The 22,315-nt window shown below is 35.5% G+C and overlaps 3 protein-coding genes across 7 annotated transcripts in view; all 3 read left to right on the top strand.

The window, feature by feature from the left end:
• Positions 1-17,059, top strand: part of LOC127786483 (myosin-11-like) — a 33,310-nt gene extending 16,251 nt beyond the window's left edge. Inside the window, exons 20-39 of one of the 5 annotated variants that reach the window (XM_052313905.1) lie at positions 274-451; positions 618-823; positions 909-1,028; positions 1,513-1,611; positions 1,892-2,110; positions 3,329-3,468; positions 10,831-10,945; positions 11,034-11,060; positions 11,153-11,407; positions 11,510-11,665; positions 11,752-11,958; positions 12,053-12,196; positions 14,757-14,827; positions 14,924-15,023; positions 15,154-15,210; positions 15,374-15,430; positions 15,519-15,599; positions 15,949-16,031; positions 16,156-16,358; positions 16,471-17,059. In XM_052313905.1, coding sequence (XP_052169865.1) covers positions 274-451; positions 618-823; positions 909-1,028; positions 1,513-1,611; positions 1,892-2,110; positions 3,329-3,468; positions 10,831-10,945; positions 11,034-11,060; positions 11,153-11,407; positions 11,510-11,665; positions 11,752-11,958; positions 12,053-12,196; positions 14,757-14,827; positions 14,924-15,023; positions 15,154-15,210; positions 15,374-15,430; positions 15,519-15,599; positions 15,949-16,031; positions 16,156-16,279 — 2,439 coding nt within the window. In that variant the 3' untranslated portion in view covers positions 16,280-16,358; positions 16,471-17,059. The other 4 variants (XM_052313907.1, XM_052313906.1, XM_052313910.1 and 1 more) reach the window with 4 other exon arrangements.
• Positions 1-22,315, top strand: part of LOC127786488 (autophagy-related protein 9) — a gene marked incomplete in the record, with an annotated part of 1,007,132 nt that overhangs the window by 753,381 nt on the left and 231,436 nt on the right.
• On the top strand, positions 20,607-21,497 carry LOC127786579 (transcriptional regulator SUPERMAN-like). Its single transcript, XM_052314069.1, has one exon. The coding sequence runs from the start codon at positions 20,726-20,728 to the stop codon at positions 21,281-21,283; it is 558 nt and encodes a 185-aa protein (XP_052170029.1). The 5' UTR covers positions 20,607-20,725; the 3' UTR covers positions 21,284-21,497.

Genomic DNA, 22,315 nt, shown 5'->3' with positions numbered 1-22,315 from the left:
AGGGATTTACATGTGATTTAGTTTGAATCAGATGTTAATAATGTCTTATTGTTATCCATGTATGTTTGCATTTCAGGAAAAAAAAATGTTGAAACATATTGAATGATCAGTACTGTATCTCAGGAATGTCCCTTCCCTTTGGGGAGGGCAAAGTGATTTGAATTGTTCGGGATCATGCTTTCTTGTTAGATTGATATGCATAGCTTCATGGTTTATATTCCAGTGCCCTCTAAATGCCTTTTACAGTCTTGGGATTTATAAATGTTTTTGCAGATAGGAAAAACAAAGATATTTTTAAGAGCTGGTCAGATGGCTGACCTAGATGCAAGGAGGGCAGAAAAACTTAACAATGCAGCAAAGACAATTCAAAGGAAAATTAGAACACATATTACCCGCAAACAATTTATTGCTTTGCGAATGGCTACCATATCCATACAATCTTTATGCAGAGGTGTGTCAGCAAATGTTTGTAGCATGAACATTTTCTTTTGCAAAAAGTTCCTTAGTACCTAAGAAGCATCCCTTGATAATGTATAAGCTGTTGGTGGGTTATTTATTTTCTTAACCTCATACACAGTGTTTACTTCATTTCTATACTTGTTTATTTCATCTTTTAGGAAGACTTGCGTGCAAATTATTTGATAACCTGAAACGGGAGGCAGCCGCTCTTAAGATTCAGACAAACATGCGAAGGCACTTGGCTCAAGTGGCCTATAACAGACTCCAGTTGTCAGTACTTGTCTTGCAGACAGGTTTGCGGGCAATGGCTGCTCTTAATGAATTCAGATGTAGAAAGCAGACAAAGGCATCGATTACAATTCAGGTTATTGACTTGTTTTGTTTTGCATGAAAGATTTAGCTTGATGGCTATTACCTTCCCATAGTTTGACATTATTAAAAAAATACAGGCCCATTGGCGTGGTCATAGAGCTTCTTCATACTACAAGAAACTCAAGTGGGCATCACTTGTTACGCAATGCAGATGGAGAGGGAGAGTTGCCAGAAAAGAACTTCGTAAACTGAAGATGGTAGGTGTAAAAAATTTAAGTCACAATAAGAAATTCATTTGCATCTTCCACTCGCCATTATAAAGGTGTCTATAGCAAGATGTGTAGTTAAGATACGGCAAACTGCTTGAGCTCAAATACAGCTCCAAACTTGAGGTTTTTCTTGTTTACTTATTTGAAGTGGCAGGGTACGCATCCATGCATTGGTGAGGCATCCTTGTATATTTGTAATATAATAGACACAAAAATATATTTTTATATTGCCTATCCATACATCTACATATTGGCAATATAGTATTTTCAATTAACTGATAGATATTGCTGTTGGACATCAAAAGATGAAGTTAGCGGTCACCTGTCTCTATATCTTCACACTCATACTTAGAGATCAAGTTGGGTGGGCTCTTTAGAGCAGCATTAATGCATGATAGTGTTGTTGCATGTCACTATAGAAGTTTGTAAGTGAAATCTTCTCGTATTTATAAGAATATACCACATTTTACAGGCTGCAAGAGAAACAGGTGCACTCAAAGAAGCAAAGGATAAGCTTGAAAAGCAGGTTGAGGAACTCACATGGCGTTTGCAGTTGGAAAAACGATTGAGGGTAATATACATATATATATATATATATATTGCATGAACAAATACTTTACATGTTCTGCAGGATAAAGTTGACAGATGGGTTCTCTAGTGTATAATCTGATCAAAGAATCCTCCAAAATGATATAGCTGCAACGCAAACCCATCTGTTCTATGGCACAAAAAAGTAGCAAAATTTTCTCCATTGTTAATGACTTCCCTTGGAAATAGCTGGGACCTTAATGATTAGAAGTTATGCTGCATGTTTTTATGGTGTCCAGGTAAATTTAAAATTATGTGTGCAGGTTGATTTGGAAGAGGCAAAAGGGCAGGAGATAGCAAAGTTGCAAAGTTCCTTGCAAACCATGCAAAGCAAAGTTGATGAAACAAATGCATTGCTTGTCAAGGAACGTGAGGTTGCACAGAAGGCAGTTGAAGAAGCATCTGTTGTCAAGGAGACTCCGGTGCTTGTCCAAGATACTGAGAAGATTGAGAATCTGACTGCAGAAGTGGAAAACTTGAAGGTATTTTCTTTTATATGTTTTCCTTGTTCTCTTCCTATCTTGCATGCACATTGCCTTAGCAAAACCTCTTTCAATTGTGCCTCCATCTGTTTAAACATTTATTTTCCCAATTTCCTCTGCAGTATATATTTCACCAATGAAGAGAAAAACTTAAAAGAGTTAAAGAACTCGTTGAGATTATTCATAAGGGATAACAATGAAAAACAAGAAGTTCGGGTATTGTAGTGCGTGAGGCTCCCTACTTGTTTTTGTATGTAGCCTCACCCTTGCTTTGCAAAGAGACCATTTCCACAACTCAAACCTGTGAGTTTGTGACCTTCTAGTCACAAAGGAGCAACCTTACTGTTGCTGCCAAATATCCTCAATCATTCTCTTACTGAAGCAAATTTAAAAAAGAAAATGTAGATTAACCAGGAAAAAAAAAAGAAAAGAACTAAAGATTTTGATGCCATCTCTGGTTTCTTGTGGAAGTGTAAAACATGCTCAAATTGTTCTTTTATGTACCTAGAAATCATGAATATGCTCAACAATATGTACCTAGAAATCAACAGAGCAAATCTTATTTCTATGATAACATAATTGGAACCTTTACTCTTTTCAGGGCAGGTGGTGGATGATGTGAGATGTTGTTGGCATAAATGCACATATTGTTATCAGGCAAAAAAAAAAAGTACTGGTACATAGTTGCTTTACACCAGCAGAACTGTTCTGGTGGTACAGTTAAGTTATAATCTGATATTACGTACTTGCTGACTATAGGCACCATTAACAGACATTGCTTGTTTAGACAACCCCTAGGTTGCACTAGGGTTGGGTACTGTTCTAGACAGGTGAGACCTCCTGGTGACTTGTCACTAGGTGGGTTAACATTTTGGCTTGTGATGGATGGCCAATCTGATGCAGATTTTCCTGATATTTTATTGGTGTACAATGATCTTATGTCATTCTAGAAACGCATTTGGCATATTCTATAGTGCAAAAAGACAAGATGTTTATTAATGTGTGGTATTGTTTAGTTGTTTGATGACTATATTCTGGTGTAATTTGCACCATGAGTTTTCGTTTTAGCTTGCCCTTTGGTTGATATGTCTAATATTGGATACATAAATCATATCCTTCTAGTCATTGCTAGTTTTCTTTTTCTTCAGTTTTGGGCAACCTTGTCTGTCTTGTGCCTGTTCTATTCCTGAGCATTTAATCTGACATTGTGTTCCATAGGCTTTATGTGAATCAGAGAAACAACGAGCTGATGATTCTGAAAAGAGATGTGCAGAAGCCTTAGAATTAAGTGAAGAAAAGCGTAAGAAGTTAGAGGAAACTGAAAAAAGACTCCATCAACTTCAGGAATCCTTGAACAGGTACCATTAGTGCATGAACTTTTAAATTGATGTATTTTTAGAATTTTGAATATTGAAAGTTACTACTCATCAAATTGTACCCTGAACAAGATATGCCAAAAGGTTAGCTTTAGGTACTTTTTTCAGTCACCATCAAGCATTAAACCTTTGATGAGGCTAAACTGGAAGTATTTTCTCACTGACCTGGCTTCTTTGAGAAATAAATTCATAAAATTTTTTGCGAGTTATGTTCAAATAACTGCATAGATAAAGTAACATATTCATAGCATTGTTGATGGCTCCAAGAATGTAGTTTGAAAATTCATGTTTATTATTTTAAGTTGCTTACTTAGTGATTGTATTTGGTAATGTTAAATAGACTCTATTTCCTAGGGATGAGATTCACATACTCCCAAATTTTTTCTGCTTTCATACTTGTGAAAGATGAACCACTTGATTTATACATATTCAGTTCACTGCAGAACTTGCTGACAGCATGCAAGTAAATGTCAACTGCAAGTTCCAAAGTGTAATGGTTTTTCCTTTTTAGCTTCTTCATTTGCGTCAAGGGCAGTGCCGGAATTCCTCATATTAAACCACAAAACCTACCTTCTGCCCTTAACTTCCCATAGACACTAGCTTTTTATGTGCAAAACAAAAGAGAGAGAAACATGACAATTCAATGGAATATGGATCTAATATGTTTGGGTTGAGTGAATTCAGTCGTCTATGTTCGCCTTTAACTGTGAGATATCATGATTTAGACAACTTAAAAAGTATTAATTTAGCTGTTTATGCAAATCATTTTGTGTGTTCAAATAAGATTATCTGAATAAAGTATCAGTTTGCTGTGTAGTTGGCTTGTGTGGAACTACAGCACAGTGATGAAATAATATAATCTGAGTTTTAGAAATGGTATCTAACTAGAGATAAGTTTTACCTTCCATGAAGATGACACATCAATTGAATGGAATAGATATCAGTGGCATGAAAGTCACTGAGGATCAATGGAAGTATAAATGTTCATGAGTTGATCATTTGAGGGGAAGGATGTTAGTGGGAAATATCTGAATGTTAGAGAATGGTTCTCCAAATTGCTTTGTCTTTCTTTTGCTGTTTCAAATGGAATACTTTGCTTATGTACCAAGTTTTTTTGGGGGACCTTTTATCTGATTTCATGTTTATGACGAAAACATGGATATCTGGTGGCTTGAGAAATGTAATATTTTATTTTGCTACTAGTTCACTATCAAGCCCGTATTGTCTCGTCACACTTCAATTTTCTATATCACCATGAGAAGCTCTAATGTAATTAAAGATGGTTCTTTTATCACTGTTTGAAAGGTTGATTAGATTCTTGATGGCTTGAAAAAATATTTTTCTTTACTTTATGAGTTTATGTTTTTTGTAAGTGGTTTGTCTACTCGAGGTAGTTTCTAATTTTGTGAGGGTGAAAATTGTTCTATTTTTTATCATAATGAATCCTGGGTCTAGGGCGGTTTTCTCTTCTAAGATCAAGATTTTACATTTTTGTTAAGAATTTTGGCTTACTGAAGGGTATAGTTCTGCTATATTTTCTTGGTAATCTGATATTCTACTTTTGGGAACAAGATGTATAATTGTTCCTGCAGTTCCCTTTTGATCTTTTTATTTTGGGCAATGCATTGAGGTTCATTTGTTAGTAATTAATGCACTTGTTGCAAAGAAATTCTAGCCTTGAAATTATCCTACTAGAAAACAATGGTTGATATATGTCAAATAATATGCTTTAGTAAAAATTAGTAATCTGCTGTCATTACTAAGGGAGATCTAGGAATAGAAATGGTGCAATTTAAGGGAAATCTTTTCTTGCTCTATTTATTATTTAATCATGGTGGCCCCCTTTCTTGTTCCGTGATCATTATAAGTGTGCACATCACAAGCATCAATGAAGAAATAGTGGCTGCATCTTTTTCCTACTTTTGTTAACTGTAAAAAAATATATTTTGAGATAGGTTAGGTGATTCAATTACTTTGCAAACGAGTTTGAAAATTTAGTCAAATAAATGAAGCGGGAATTAAAAAAAAAAAAATCAACAAGAATGTCTAAATAATAGTGGGGAAGAATATGTGGCGTACCGGGTCTATTTCTAATCACTGTAGATACTTGGGATAGGTATCTGCAGGTAGTGGTTGGAGTTACATCTTTTGAGCAATAATACAAATTAGAATAGTTCCCAGATATCATCAAGTAGTACAACAACTTAAAATAGCTCCTGCATGTCATTTGACTAATGCTAGGAATGATCTAGTGTGTCTCAGGATGATAAACTGCATGTCAGACCAAGTTTCAGAGCTGAAAATGATATTGTCTGCGTCACCCAACTCGAGTTCAACTTCAGGATTCATTGCTAGAGATGATCAGATTGATGCATTGTCCGTTTCCTCCGATTCTACATCCACAGACTCTGATTTCACTTTTCCAGCCCCTGCTTCAACTCCAGAAAACATCTCTCCCCTCAATCCCAATGCTTTCCAGCTGATAGTTCAGGATCTTTCAGCGGCTGAAGTCTCAGGTTAGTCTAGTTTTATTAGTGTCTCCTCTCTGCACCAGAAACTCTAAGGCACATTCGTGCTGAAAACTGACTCTATCATCTTGTTGTCTACTTTAATAATAAAAGTGAGAATACCATAGTTCCTCAGAGTATTCTCATTGCCAGGAATGACAACTATGTAATTCAGTTGCTCATTCCATATGTTGATCCTTACCCCTTACTCCATAGAAAACAGTATCTTTGTTCCTAAGTTAGATGTCAGTTTTCTCTAAATAGGACATCTTGAAAGTAACGAAATTATACATCTTCTCTTGATGTTGCGTTGTGCAGGAGCTGAAAACTGGGAAAGTGATCGGGAGGGGGCATTTGATGACTTCTTCTGACGGAACTCGCTCTTTTAATCTGTTGTATATTCATTCCTGCTAGCTAGTTTTTTTTTAAATTGAATATGGGCACCAAGCCATGTACTTTAGATACCTCAATCATAGATTGTTACTTATTTCTTATGAAATGAGATGGATAATATCCTGAGGTTTCAAAATTCTTCCTTATGTAGTTTACAACCTCTTTTTTAATTCAAATCTGATATTTCACTTGAGACTAGGGGACCTCTCATTTGATGCCCAACACTTGTTGAGTCCTTGTAATTTTGGTTCAAAGAGGATATCTAGCCTGTTTTTTAGATGATTTTCGCGCTAAATGAATATCACATGGAGTCAAGTCTCACACTCTTTGCGTAACTTTTGGAGGTTCATGAATCTTTAAATTCAATATTAGGCACAGCAAAAATAGGAATACTGTTTTCTCTAGAAATATAATGTTGCTTATAACATGGGGGAATCAAGTTAACTCCTGATAAAACATGTAGAGATCTTAGAGTAGATCCGTATCAGCAAATCTCATCAGGGGATAGATAGGAAGGCCATAAGTTTGACCTGGTGCAGCTTTAGAACAAAGCTTGTTGGAGGAGTTATTGATTTGTTCAAACATCCATTTTTTTTTTCCATTACTAGTTTTCCTTAATAGGTTCAGATGTACTACCCATCCAAGCAGTGTGATATATAGCAGCATGCAGTGCCTTTATCATTGCATTTTCCATTAGCCAATATCTTGCTGACTTAAAGAAATGTTCTACAATCTACTTAGGTTTTGGAGTAGGTATGAAGGATTTGATTTTGGTCCTCCAAACTTTTTGTTCCTCAGGTTGTCAATTTCTAAAGAATTTAAAACTTAAATAGTAACAAAAACCAAGATTTCTCTTTTTTCATCTAGTTTCTTGATATCTGATTTCATCAGTTCTCCACATTATTTAACTGGATTTGTAAATCTATTGCAATGGAAGAAAAGATGTCCTCCCCCTCCCACACTTGTACCAGTGGAAGGCCCGCATAATGCAGCGAGTTCAATTCCCTTTCCATCAGGTTTTCATCCTCTACTTCTTCTATCTTTGGTAAGTCTTTGTACCTTTTTATTGGTTGTGGTCTACTCTACTTAATAGGCATTATCTTCTAGTTTATATCCGTCATCCTTATCTCTTTGTTAAATTCCATATTTTTGTTTTCCCATTCATCTACATAGGTTGTTAAGTGGTCCTGTTGGTAGAAAGCTGTGGATGGGGAGCTTGAAATTTTAGAAGCATATTTCATGGAATATCTGAGGGCAAGCCTTGGTAGCAATGGTGAGGTTGCTCCTTTGCAATTAGAAGGTCACACGTTCAAGTTGTGGTAACAGCTTCTGTTAACGCAAGGACAAGGTTGAGTAAAAAAATGACCCTTCCCCAACTCTCACAAAGTGGGGAGCCTCATGTATTGGGGTTTTGGAGGCACTTCTTTATTTCATGGAGTATTTGTTTGCCCAAACATTTTATACCTTTTTGGGTATGAGCTTCCTGCAGCTAAGAGTTAAATTTCAAATCAAGTGCTAATTCTAATTAGTAAATCTCTAAGTTTTTCAAAATCCACTCTCTGGGTGTTGACTGGCGATTCTGAGAAAACATCATCTCAGGGCACTGATATTTCAGAAGTCTAATGAGAAAATCCTAGTTGAGGATCTTGGTAAGCTCAAGTAGTGAAAAAACACAAGTTCAAACTGCATTCCCTTTGCTCAAGTGCATAAACCTACAAGTTGGCTAGGAAAAAGGACAGTATTGGATGGATAAATTAAGCTTGAGGATATAGAGACTCTCTAGAAAAAGGGTGAGTTCAATGGACAGAGAGTTGTTTCCATAGAATGCTTGATCAAGCTTAGCTGGGAAAAAAGGTATTCTTTCCTTAGGCACAAGCAATATATGCTGGTCTTATCAATCCTGGCTTTAGTGAATGAACTGCTTATGAACTGCTTAGTGTTAGTTTGAGAAAGCTTGTCATTTTAGTGTTGGAACATTTAAGGGAGACTTTCTAATTGTCTTACATTCTTTTCTTCACACGTGGAGTTCCAGGTGTATACTTTGTATTAATCGCATGGAGTAGTGAAGGGCTGGGCAAATTGTGTTGGAAGTGCAGTGTCTTTGGATATTTTAGCTCATTATAACTAGAGAAATTAATTGAATCCATGTAAAAAGTTGCAAATATAGAAAAACATTAGGTTTGTGTGCTCCTTACATTTCCATAGAGTTAACAAAATCCAAAATCGGTCTAGGTTGGGATTGACTGTAGCCTACTGGACTAAATAGAGAAAAAAAAAAAAGAAGAAAAGAAAAGAAAAAGAGACTCTACTCTAGGCATTGGCAGCTCATTCCCATGAAATCCCCTATTTCTTCCTCCCAAATCATCAATAGAAGTCAAATAGTGCAAAATTCCTTCTTTTTCTTTGCTTCCAACTTCTTCCGGGTAATGTGAGCATGTCAGATCCAAGATTTCACTCTTGGATCCACAAATGTCCTACTTCTTCCTCATAAATCATCAAAAGAAGTCAAATAGTGCAAAATTCCTTGTTTTTTTCTGCTTTCAACTTCTTACGGGTAATGTAGGCGAGTCAGATCCAAGATTTCACGCTTGGATCTACAAAATGTCCTATTTCTTCCTCCCAAATCATCAAAAGAAGTCAAATAGTGCAAAATCCTTCTTTTTTTCTCTACGTCCAACTTCTTCCAGGTAATGTAGGCGAGTCAGATCCAAGATTTCACTCTTGGATCCACCAAATGTCCTATTTCTTCCTCCCAAATCATCAAAAGATGTAAAAGAGTTCAACATTCCATGCTTTTCTCTGCTTCCAAGTTTTTTTGGCCAATGTATGTGAGTTAAACCCAATATTTAACTCAAGCCAATCTCAGAAAACCAAGTTGTTTTAACCATTGAGAACTACTATCATTTTGTGTTGGTTATGATATACAACTATTTTCATATGATATTCAACTACATTCAATCGTTTTGTTGAAGATATAAATTAAGGTATATATAATTTAAGTTACTCCTTTTTCTAAATGTTAAGATTTTAGATGAGTTGGTGGTCTAAAGTTCCTCATTTAGTTTGCATGTTATTTCTGTTAAATATAATACTTGCATCTGTTTCACCCACTTATAAATGAGAGTTTAACTATGCATAAAGGGGCACGTTTCAAAATATAAATAATTAAGTTACCCCTCTTTCTGACTTCTTGGGCTTTTGGATGAGTTCATGGTCAATTACTCAACAGGTTTAAACACAAGAACAAGAACCATTTTACTTATAAGGGGAAAAAAACTAGAACAGGACCTGTTTGTTAGGGTAGATTGATATTAAATCTGATTTTATGTCATTGTTCTTGTTAAGATAAAAAACAAGAATTTATATTTCTTAGGTTTAGCTGATATTAAATTTGATTTTATTCTTGTTCTTAAGTCTAACCTAAGAAATGGTTTCTAATTACATAAATTTATGTGTTTACAGGACAAGGCTAAGTGTAATTAGATGCTGGGTTAGTTCTCTTAAAAAAGGTTCAGATTAAAGTCCACAAAGTTCATCAAGGGCTAGTCTTCATATATATTGGAATTTAAAATGGAAGAGCAATGAATCTTGAATACTAGTAATGCATGCTACATATTAATGTAATATGATCACTAAAAGCTGGGTCCTTGCTGAGGAAATTTTGAATCTTATTAAACCTGACTATCCTCAAATATTAATTGAATACTAGTAATGCATGCTACATATTAATGTAATATGATTACTAAAAACTGGGTCCTTGCTGAGGAAATTTTGAATCTTATTAAACCTGACTATCCTCAAATATTATTATTCTATTCTATTACCAATCATCAGTTATGGTAGGTTTGAACTTTGATTTGCTGATCTTTTATTATTATTTTTTTCCCAGTGTCTGACTGGAATCAAATATGATTATGTATGATAAGTTGAGGTTGTGAACCCTAGAGAACAAAGATTTTGCTAGTGATTTTTGTTCATGTACTGAAACGGATGTTAACCCATTGCATTAGATAGCCACAAGTTGTCAATCATTGCATATTCAATGACATGCTTGTTGAGCTTATAAGATGATTGGAAATTCTATTATTTATTTGCAATGGGATTCCCAAACATTAATCCAGTACACCATTAAATCAAGTTTTCTGTTGTCTTACATCTTTTACTGACAGAGCAAAAATTTCCTCATACAATATTAAACTTTGAGATGAATGACTTTTGAGGAGCATGCCTTTGGTTTTTTGTCCTTTTTTTCTGTCTGTCTGTTGCACAACCATAATTTTTTTTTATGAAAAACAGCAGTATGAAATTACTCCAGTAAACAGCATTAGTGGGTCATCTACCACTTGGCTACATAGTAATGTGTTTGTCCTTAGAAAGTAGGCATTTCCAGTACATACCATTTTACAGGGAGCAGTTAATGGAATTTTTGTCCTTCTGGGGTTAGGCTTGAAGAGAAGCTCAACAACATAGAGTCAGAAAATAAGGTTCTTCGTCAGCAAGCTCTAACCATGGCACAGAATAATAAAGTCCTCCCAGGACGTTCTAGGTCAACTATTCAGGTAATCCTACCATGGTTTTGCGTATTGGATTTTGAATTACTGTTCGCTCTTATCTTATATGGCATTATTCTTGTCTGGCATTTGGCAGAGGGCAGAAAGTACAAAAACTGCTGTGGTAAGTTAAATGGTCTGAAAATTGGACTCGAGATCTGTTTATTTGGTTCATTGCATCATAACTTTTTGCTGATCACCTCTAAAATATAATAGGATCTGCATAGTACTTCAATGAACTTGAGGGATCAGTCAGAAGTGGAGGAGAGACCACAAAAGTCACTCAATGAAAAACAGCAGGAGTACCAGGACTTGCTCATCCGATGTATTGCTCAGCACCTGGGCTTCAATAAAGCTAGACCTGTTGCTGCCTGTATCATATACAAGTGCCTTAGGCAATGGCGGTCGTTTGAAGCTGAAAGGACCAGCATTTTTGATCGAATTATCCAAACCATAGGCCATGCCATTGAGGTATGAACTGCAAATTTCCATGGTTTGTTTGTGCAATGGTAATATTGTTTTCTTGTCATAAGGAGCTCTTCAGAACTTGAGAGGGACTTGTGTGTATTGAAGACTCAGGACAACAATGATACCTTGGCATATTGGCTATCCAATTCATCAACTCTATTGTTGCTGCTGCAACGAACATTGAAGGCAGGTGGTGTAGCAGGGATGGCTCCACAACACCGGCGACAATCATCTGCTACACTATTTGGGAGGATGACACTGGTAAAGAAGAAAAAAAAAACATTTTTCTTTTGCAACTTTAAATTTATCCCTTTCTATCTCAAAGGTTGAAATAGATTCTTTTTTAGAGTTTCCGTGGAAATCCACAAGGTGTCAATCTTTCTCTTGCCAATGGTGAGTTGACTAGCGGAGTGGATACTTTACCCCAAGTTGAAGCCAAGTACCCTGCTTTGCTGTTTAAACAGCAGCTGACAGCATATGTTGAAAAGATATATGGGATGATTCGAGATAACCTGAAAAAGGAGATCTCTCCACTACTTGGGTTGTGCATTCAGGTACCTAGCTGCATACTAAATCACACGTGTCTTCATATTTTCACTCTTTACTAAACCATTTGCAATATATGCATCTGCACCTCGAATGGTCTAGGCTCCAAGAATATCAAGAGCGAGTTTACTTAAGGGGACAGCTCGCACCCTTGCAAATGCTGCTGCTCAGGAGATTTTGATTGCTCACTGGCAAGGGATTGTAAAGAGTCTTACAAATTTCTTGAACATATTGAAAACCAATTGTGTAAGTGCAATAATTGTCCACGTTCTCCTTTATTATTAAATTTGTTTTGTTTCCTTTCCTGTTTTGTTGTTTTTTTGCATGTTTAATCACATGATATGTTTCTATGACATGTGTGGTCACCCTTTCTGTTTTCAACTTTATTCAGCCTTGAGCTTGTCATGCTCTCTGTCCACGCCCTTGAATTAACTAGAACTAATTGGTTTGGAAACAATTTGATTAAGTCTGTTATTTCCTTTCATGTTCTCTTCTGTAGGAAACATTGTTTAGTTCCTCAAAGATTGTCACCTGGTAGTTGAACATCTTATGCCATGAGTCATACTGAATAAGACAAGGGCAAACTGCTACACCCCTCAATTTCTAGTAAATATATGGACACTCACACTCCTTTGGTTTCTTAAATTACTATAAACGCTCTTTGCTCAAAAATGCAAAGAAATCACCTCTCTGTAACTTGGTCCATTTGTAAGGTGGATGGACAAAAGTTCTCATTTAAGAATATTAGTATGCTCAATTTTCCTTTATTCAAAAGTTCAGTTAAATAATATGTGTTAACAGGGTGTAGTTTACAGAAGATGTAGTTATCTATAGAGATTATTGACTAGCTAAAACCCACATAGTTGATCCCACCTATGACTATGAGTTATGGCATAATGCTATTTTTGCTGATTGATAAGGAAAGAATCACCAAAAGGGGGACAGCATGTTAGAATTATGCTTGTTACAACTATGCATAACCCATGTTATTGAAACATGCATGCTGGAGTTGTAGGATTAGAAGTGAGCTTCTTTTCTTCAATATCATTAAAAGTTAGAGGATCCGAAAATTTAATTTGGGTATGGGGTGTCAAAACACATATCTTATACCCTAACCCTTGTAAGGTAGTGATTGAATTTTTGGATGAGCAATGGTGTCAGTTAAATACCCACTTAAGTATTCTAATGGCAGTTTGATTCATGGTGATTTTGCCACCATGAGGGTGGTTGGAGTTCGATATTCGGTAAGGTGAGGGTTTAGGGTTTACATTGGGGGGGTAATAGAGATGGTGCTGTTTTGCTTGTCCTGCAATGGTGGTGATATGGTCTGGTGATGGATGGAAGTGCCAGTGGGTTCATGATCTTTAGGTGTTCTTTTTCTTATTTGAAACTTGGTGGGTTTTTTTTGCGTTAATGATCCTTAAGTTTTGTTATAGAACGTGGTTCTCTCAACTTGTTTGTGAAGTGTTTGTGGGCACAATTTTCTGAGTAGGAGACTTAATCAGAATATTTGGGATGTGGAATGTATAAGATTGTTAAGAAGTTTGATCACTATGTTGTTTTCCTAGATTTCTCATCTGAATTTCTGTTGTTACCATAATACGTAAGTCTACTTCCATGCTGTGCTTAATGTTTCCAATTTTCATGAGTTAATATGCATGGTTCTCCTTCTTTCTTTATAATGTTAATGATTTATTTGTGGCTTAAACAGCTATATCAATCTGGTTCTGACAGCAAAAACTGCTAGAATAGGAAGAGCAACAAAACACTATGGCACTTTGGAAGGACATTTATCTTTCCTGTTGTATTGCTGGTTGTGTTTGGTGGGTAATTGTTGTATTGTTAGGGTCATTTGGCTGGAACTGCTGAACTTATAATTATTACCCTATGCTTTCTTAATTTATTTTGAGATCATTGGTGGCTACCTTTGGCTGTGTCTCCTTTTCACAAACTGCATGTAATCCAAACGGGACTGCTATGGTGCTTTGAAGTTCAGCTGTTTCATGGGAAAGGGAGTTTGTGGCATGGATCTAGCTTTGAAAGGGCATTTATTGCTAAACTATGTCTTTCTTAATTTATTTTGAGATCATTGGTGGCTACCTTTGGCTGTGTCTCCTTTTCACAAACTGCATGTAATCTAAACTGGGTTGCTATTGTGCTTGTGGGTTCAGCTGTTTTGTGGGAAAGGGAGTTTGTGGCATGGATCTATCTTTGAAAGGGCGTTTATCTGTCCTATTGTATTGCTGGTTGTTTTTGGTGGTAATTAATATATATTGTTAGGGTCAGTTGGCTGGAACTGCTGAAATCATAACACTATTACCCCGTGCTCTCTTAATTTAATTAAGTTTATCATTTTCTTAAAAGAAACAACAGAATACTAATAGGGCTAATGTGTAACAAAATCATTTTATTCTAAAATCTTTTGAGTATGCGGGGTTTAGCAAGACAACCTTGTGGCTTACCATCTTCTTGTTATCCTTTGTAATTCGCAATTATTATTGAAAGAAATTGCAATTGCTTCACTATTGAAGCAGTAGTCATCACATATGTAATTGTAATCTTCTTTGTCAACATTTATGCAAAGCAAATGGCAGCATTATGCTTTTATCCTCTAGAAATGAGTCTTTTGTTGTCATAGTTGGATTATGAAAAAATAATGATGATTAAAATTTTAGATAGATGCTTTTATCTCAACTTTCTTTGGTTATTAACAAGATTAGATATCATGGTAGTTTTTGTTGAATGGTACTTCATTTTCTGTTAAAATCATTAAGCTGCAATGTATTGGCATGAATTTTACTTTCAGGTAGCCCCCTTTTTGGTTCGCAAAGTGTTCTCACAAATATTTTCATTTATCAATGTGCAATTGTTCAACAGGTATGGATTCTAGGATGGAGGCAGTTACATATATTTTTACACTTTGAAGATTCTTTATTGAATAAAAGTATCACATGTTATAACTCTTGGCTGCAGTCTTCTACTAAGACGTGAATGCTGCTCATTTAGTAATGGAGAATATGTCAAGGCAGGCTTGGCTGAACTGGAAAATTGGTGCTTTGAGGCTACTGATGAGGTAACCATATTTTGATTGCCACTTGGTAAATGAAAAATAGGCCATGAATGATGAAGTAGTGGGCCTTTCACCGCCTTTATTTTATTTATGTTTTTTTTAGTCCCTTGCTAAAGAAAAGGAAAACTTTCAGTATGCAGGTTCAGCTTGGGATGAACTCAAGCATATTAGACAGGCTATTGGGTTCCTGGTATTGCATCCTTGTCTGTGCTTAGCAGTTTCCGTAATTGTTTGCTATGTCATTTACTTCAAACAAAGAAGGCGAAATGCGTGAAAAGTTTTGAAAATCCTACTTTTTACTTGTACTATGGTGATGTTATAAATCCAAGAATGATTTATGCTCCTTGATTTAGGTCATACATCAAAAACCAAAGAAGACACTTGATGAAATAAGTCATGACCTGTGCCCAGTGAGTTGCTTCCAAAATTTATAAAAAGACCATTTATTAAACTATATATCTCAGTTTCTGAACCAGGTGAAATTTTAATTTTCAACAGGTGCTTAGCATACAACAGCTATATCGAATCAGCACGATGTACTGGGATGACAAGTATGGAACACATAGCCTTTCCCAGGATGTAAGCCTCCTTGTTACCTTTAACTTGGTTAGACTTTTCTTAAAATCTCTGATTTTCAGTGTAGAGTAACAAATTTATCTATTCTTAAACCTTATCAAACTATATAGGAGAAATGGTCAAGGAGGCGTCTCTGTTGAAACTATATAATTTTCCAAACTAGGTCATACGACTTCTTTCATTAATGTTTCATCTACGAGATAGAAGTAACTTTAAGTTCTACCACTGAAATCATGCCTACCTTTTTGCAGCTTGATTGTTTGTGGGCTTTTTCCATTTTAGATAGTGATGGATGAGAAATAACCTTAAAGATTGTCCAATTAGGGTTTACTCATGAGATTTGGATTGGCAGGTAATATCCAACATGAGGGTCCTAATGACTGAAGACTCAAACAATGCTGTCAGCAGTTCTTTTTTGCTGGATGATGATTCAAGGTTAGAGACGGGATTAAATTCTTTGATACTAATCTCCCCTTTTCTTCTCTGTTGTGTTACTTCCATGGATCTACTGAAGAATTGAGCCTTTAACCACTGCTTTTCTCCACCATTCACCATGCAGCATTCCATTTTCTGTTGATGACTTGTCCAAGTCAATGGATCAGATCGAAATTTTGGTCATAGAACCGCCGCCACTCATTCGCGAAAATGCAGGCTTCAGTTTCTTGCTACCACGTGCGGACTAAAAACTTTTCATGGGTTGCTCTTGTGCTACTCGTTCGTTGATGAATCTCCTCTTCTTTTTATCGAGAATTACCTCAAAAGGTATGAGAAAATTCTTCGGTCCAATTCCACTCATCTCCACAAAAATGCAATGTGGGAAGTGGAATCCTTTTATATCTCTCTATCTGATCCCTTCTTACTTGGGCATCTCCAGCTCCTCCCTGTCCAACAATTCCACAAAGAGACCTCTCTCGCAGGGACCATCCCAGCTTCCACCATTGCCCACCCTTGACGAGAGACACCATCGAGCGGTTAGCTTCATTCTCCAATCTGCGAGATCATAATATCTTTCTTAATTTCAATCAAGCCACTACTGCCATGCTTAACCGGTTATGCAGTGATGCATGTTTAAACAGCAACAATTTTTATGGTTACAGGAGGAATAGACGTTCTTTATTTAGTTGGAGATCTAGTTTTGCACTTAGCCTGTAAACTGCGTTCCAGAGATTATTTTCTCATAAGGATGCTGTTTTCCCTTTTCTTTTATTAGTGAATTTCAATACACCTTTTGCCTTTTCATTCTCTCAGAGGTTTTGAATATAGCCTATATATATATATATATATATATTCAATGATCCGGACTATTAGTTCTCTTTGGGTCTGTTCAATATACGGATTTGAATATTTAGTTGTGACACTTTTGACGATACTCATACATTAATGTGTTGGTGTATTTATATTGATGTAACACAAAACATTAATGCACGAGAGATGGTGAGAATAAAAATGAAATTAAAAACTCTTAAAACTGATTTGACGTGAAAGGAAGAGTAGCTACACCGAGTCAGTCAAGTGAATAAGTTTGATGGATTGTTAAAAGAGTCTTGATTTATTTGACTGGCTAGTCTGGGTTTCAAGTCTATGGGAACTGTGGCCTATTTAGTAACATATTAATGAGACATAAAATATAATATATATTATCGAAGCCAGAAACAACAAAAAAACATAACCGAAACCACTGAAATGTGAGGCTTTATAATTATAAAAGCAGCAGCCAAGGAAGCAAAACAAAAGGGTGTGATACATGATTAGGAATGGGATAATGTGGAAAAAGTCAGTAGCAGTTGCAGCACTGATGTTGCCACCCTCCATGGCTTAATAATAATTGGGAAGCCAAATTCCTCCTCCTCCTCCCAACTCTTGCATTGCATTAGACCTTATTAAAATATCCTCTAATCAGCCCGCCCTAATGAACCCTTAAACAAATCCCATGATAACAAATTTTATTTGCTTAATTGTCGTCTTAATTTGTCTTCAACCACCCTTTTAAACCGCTTCCTGCCTTTCTTGTCGGCCCAATGTTTCAACAAAAGAGACAATTTTTGAATTTTTAAATTTGTAATGTAAGTCAAGATATAAAGATGATATCCTTATAGCAACTTTTTATATAAAATCTCTTCTCAAAATAGCATACTGAAACGATATTTTTTATAACTCTATTTTTTTTTTTTTTTTTGTGATTGTTAGTTAAATTTTGTTTGTATTATATATGCACAAGCATATCATGCTTAAGATTGATCAAGGAGCTGAATTGGCTTGTGATGTGGATCCCTTCAAGGTGCATTCATTTGCCACGTGTTAATATATATATATATATGTATGTATATATATATATGTGAGAATAGCTCAAATCAATTTTGACTACTAATGAAATTATAGTCTAACTCTCTTTGCCTTCTCTCATTCTCTCATTCTCCTCTCCAAAACCCTTTTTGGTGCCAACGATCTTTCTTCTTCTCTTCTCTTCTTTTCCACTCTGACAAGCCACTGTCATCGATTCAACAATCTCTCATTTTCTTATCTTTTCTAGCTAAAAGGGTTTTGGAGCTAGAATAATGGGCTTGGGAGAAGATTTGCAACAACAGATGATAAGCTCAAAAGGATTTTAGAGAAGAGAAAAAGTAGATAAAAGGAAGAACGATCAAAACTAGGACAACAACTCATCAAAAAAGGAAAAAAAAAGAAAAGAAAAGAAAAAGAAAAAAAAAGATTGGTGTTGAGGCTTTGAAGAAGATGAAGAGAAAGGAAAGGAAAAGAGGTAGAGGGGACCAAAGCGGTCTCCTTTTTGGCCTTAGTTGTCAAAATAATGTCATTTTAGCTATCTAGATTGCAATTTCATTTGCAATTAATAATTCTAGTTATTTTATATATATATATTAATAGAAATATTATTTAGATACTCAATTTTAATATTTTTAAAGACATTCATGTGTTGATGCAATATATATTTGTATTAATATAAAATAAAATAAAATATATCAAGACATAAATATGATTACAAGTATTAGAACTAATTGTCCAGATAACATTTTAAATATATTAGTTACCTGATCTTGGGCAGCTCAATCCATGTTAGGCTATCACTAATACATCAATGTACGTAGCACCATATATAAAAAGATACATGTTATACATATTTCATTATTAGAAAAAAGCAATTAAAATTTAAAAAAGATACAGTAATGATATTTATTAATTATTGGCTACAATACTTAAAAAAAAAAACAGCACGACCCATATATAATATTTTAATAGTATTTTTTTTAGTGAATTTTTAATTTCTTAAATTATATATTAATTGGCATGTGGCTACTTGATATGGCTATATGATACTTTGTGGGATAGTGATTGTGGTGGTGACATATATGTGGCCCATCAGACATGTAAAGACACTTACAGCTTTCCCTGAGGACAAGTATATAAGCTACAAAGTTGCATCATGTCCTCCTTAGTTACCCCAAATTTCATCCCATGTAGGAAGGTTCCAACATCTTTCCTTGCCAACATCATTGCTGTTTATTTGTGATCCAAACAGTTTCCTTTGTTTTTTTCTTTCTATCAATCACAACTCCAGGAGCCATGGCTAGAACCCAAGAGGCTCCCTAGGGTTGAAACCTAGCTATTTGTTAACAAACACCAAAATGTCAATGTGTAGTGCATTAGGTTAATATGTTTTTGCTGGGTGCTTGACATTGAAGACTGGGAGATAGATAAACCCATCATGAAAACAAACAAGAAGAGAAGCACTTGGTACACTCGAACCAACAAGAGGGATAAAACCAAGTAAGGGATAGACATTGGGGATATATATATAGTGATTGGAAAATTCAGGAGTTTCTAAACCCAGATGAGATGCCAAATTTTAATTAGATTAAATATTAAATGCTAACTCTAACTAGTAAAATACAAATATTTAAGTGGGTTTGTGAAACCACTAAAAAAAAAAATACCTAGACTAATGGTTACAAGCATGGAAATGGTCATCCAAAGGAAATATGTAGGGAGCGGACCATATGGATAAGAAGGAAGGGGGGGAGATAATCGAGTTAGTTTACTAAACCAATAAGGAATAGAAAAAGATCACAAAAGGGTTGAAACCTACAGAGGAGATTGGTTGGGAGGGCCATGAGGAATCAAGCATTTGTTTTAATTTGTCTTTTGTCTTGTGCTTTTAGTGATGTACAATCATGAAAAAAAATATAATAATTAAAAAAAAAATAGGTTAAGCTAAATTCTAAAATTTCTAGGAGTATCAATAACTTATTTGAATGCCTCGTACCTTTTTGACTAATATTTAGAAAAATGTTAGAGATGATTTTAAACTAATCGTTTCACATTATATAAAAATTAACAAAAAAAGAACAAAAGTTATCCTTCAAAGTGATTAACATACAAGAGTGCTCTAAGACTCAATAGGGGTATATTTATATTTATTCCAACACACACACACACATATATATCTTACTTATAAAAAGAGTTGTAATGTGCATGTCAAGATTGCAACTTACATGTTCTCCTTTAATTCATGCCATTTTTCTCAATAAAAATTGCCTAATAATATTCTTTTAAATTGTTTTAGTAGGTAACTTCGTAGTTATAATTGAGTGGGTGATCTTTATATGATTGATTTAAAATTTTGAAAACTTGTTCTATTTATTACGAAACAAATTTTTATACGATAAATTTGTATATTAGAGTCATTCGTTCAAATTTTATGATATCATCAATCTTTATTTAATTTTTCCTTCATTCTAAAGAGTTTTTCAATAAGTTAGATCTCTATGTTGTTATGTGTAATTATTTGGCTATATTTTGCTTTATTTAAAAGAAACTTGGATCAATGAAAGGAACAAGAGAGACATGCAGTAGGAGACAAACTAAAGAAGGAACATAGACTATATTAATTAAAGCTCCTTTTTTGTTTTGTTTCCTTTGATGCAACTAATTAGGATTATATTAAAGTTCTTACAATTCAAACACTCATATATATATTGATCCATTAATTAACTGTTCGCCAGCTAAAGAATCAGTCCATCCTCGCAACCCGTCTAAACCTGTTTCTGCTTCACCAATATCAACCCTAATACCCTCTTCACCATCCATTCTCCCTTCTTCGAGGCATCACATTAATGGATTCCATCCACCCCGATAACTCCGCAACTTCATCGGACGAGGAAGTTGACGACCAGCCGCCGGAGCAAGACAACATATACGTGGCCGCAGGCCGTTCCTACGAGTGTGTCTTCTGCAAGCGAGGCTTCTCGACGGCGCAGGCTTTGGGGGGCCACATGAACATCCACAGGAGAGATCGAGCCAAGACCGGCCGGCCGGGTTCGACGAGTCCACACAGCCTTGGAGAGCTCTACGCGAATCCCAGGAGCTTCCAGCATGTTCTGAGCAGGCCACCGGAATTTTCTCGGGAGGCTCAGGTCAGTCTCCGGACCCATTTTCCAGCTTCGACATCGGCTGCAAGGCCTGCTGCTTATGCAGCAACCCAGGGTAGCTTCTGCGATCAAAGCCAGCAAGGGTTGAATTTGAATCCATTTGGAGACGATTGCAGGGTGAGTATGAGCTTGAGCTTGAGGTTTGGCCCGCTGGATGTGGAGGATAAGGAGAAGAAGAGAGACGTTGGAAGCGAGGAGGAAGATGGGTTGGATTTGGAGCTCAGGCTTGGTTGCAATCCATAGAATGGATCAACTTTCATGCTGGCTGAACAGAGATACGATCGATCTTATCATTTATGTATTATAATTATAATAATTAATCTAAATAGTTTCTGCAATCTTGTTCAGCTACGTACGTGTTGTAGGGAACGGAACCCTAATTAATTTGAGAAGTTTTGTTTTAGGGTTTATTGTGCTTCAATCTTACTGAGTTAATTTATACACATTTTTGTGTCGAATTAAGGAGATTGAATATATATATATATATATATATATATCTTTTCACTAGCTGCTTAACCCCATAGAGGGCCAGTGGATTCAAAAATGGCACTGATCATCAAGAGCCTGCGCTTGCTACTAGTTCACGTATGAACGATATATATTAATATATATTTGGACATTTTAGTGGGTATATATGACCTTTTTTTTATGCATTTATAAATATTAATAAAATTAATTAAGTTATGGGTGATTATTAATTAAATCAAGTACTAGCTAATCGCAAGGTGACACATGGACCAATCAAGGACAAGGAGTACTTATCCATACGTGGATTAATCCTAGAATTAATTATATATGAAATACATTTGCAGGACATTTAGATCACCTGTGTCATTATTAACCACCAAGAGCATGGTTCTCATGATTAAGATAACTCAGTGGTTTGGGGGTTAGCACTATTCTCAGATGATATCTCGAGGTCGCATCCTAAGTAAAAGTTCTATTGGAAATTGTATTCGGACCATTTAGATCGAGCTATATAATAAATCCCTAATTCTTTTTGAGGTAAACAAGCTTTTAATCTTATCCTCTTTGTTACTATGCTAATTTTACTTATTTTTTTTAATGCCAAATACTGAGTTGATTGTTATAATCTATCTCAAAAACAAGAACTTGTGCTTATAGAAAGTTGATAGGCGATGCACTGAGTCCCAACATCATTATCTAACAAGGATTTGTTGAATTTTTGCTTATCTAAGGTGCTTATGTCCTACGGAATAAAGAATATTATAAATGATTAAGCTTAATTATGGGTTGAAAGTTATTGTAAAGATT

The sequence above is a fragment of the Diospyros lotus genome, chromosome 12 (genome assembly GCF_014633365.1).
Source record: "Diospyros lotus cultivar Yz01 chromosome 12, ASM1463336v1, whole genome shotgun sequence".
Classification (NCBI taxonomy): domain Eukaryota; kingdom Viridiplantae; phylum Streptophyta; class Magnoliopsida; order Ericales; family Ebenaceae; genus Diospyros; species Diospyros lotus.
The sequence above is the reverse complement of the archived record's forward strand: the minus strand, read 5'-3'. Positions and strand labels throughout refer to the sequence as shown.

Excerpts from the sequence above, each read along its gene's own strand:
- LOC127786579 (XM_052314069.1), top strand. The coding sequence starts at position 20,726 with ATGGATTCCATCCACCCCGATAACTCCGCAACTTCATCGGACGAGGAA.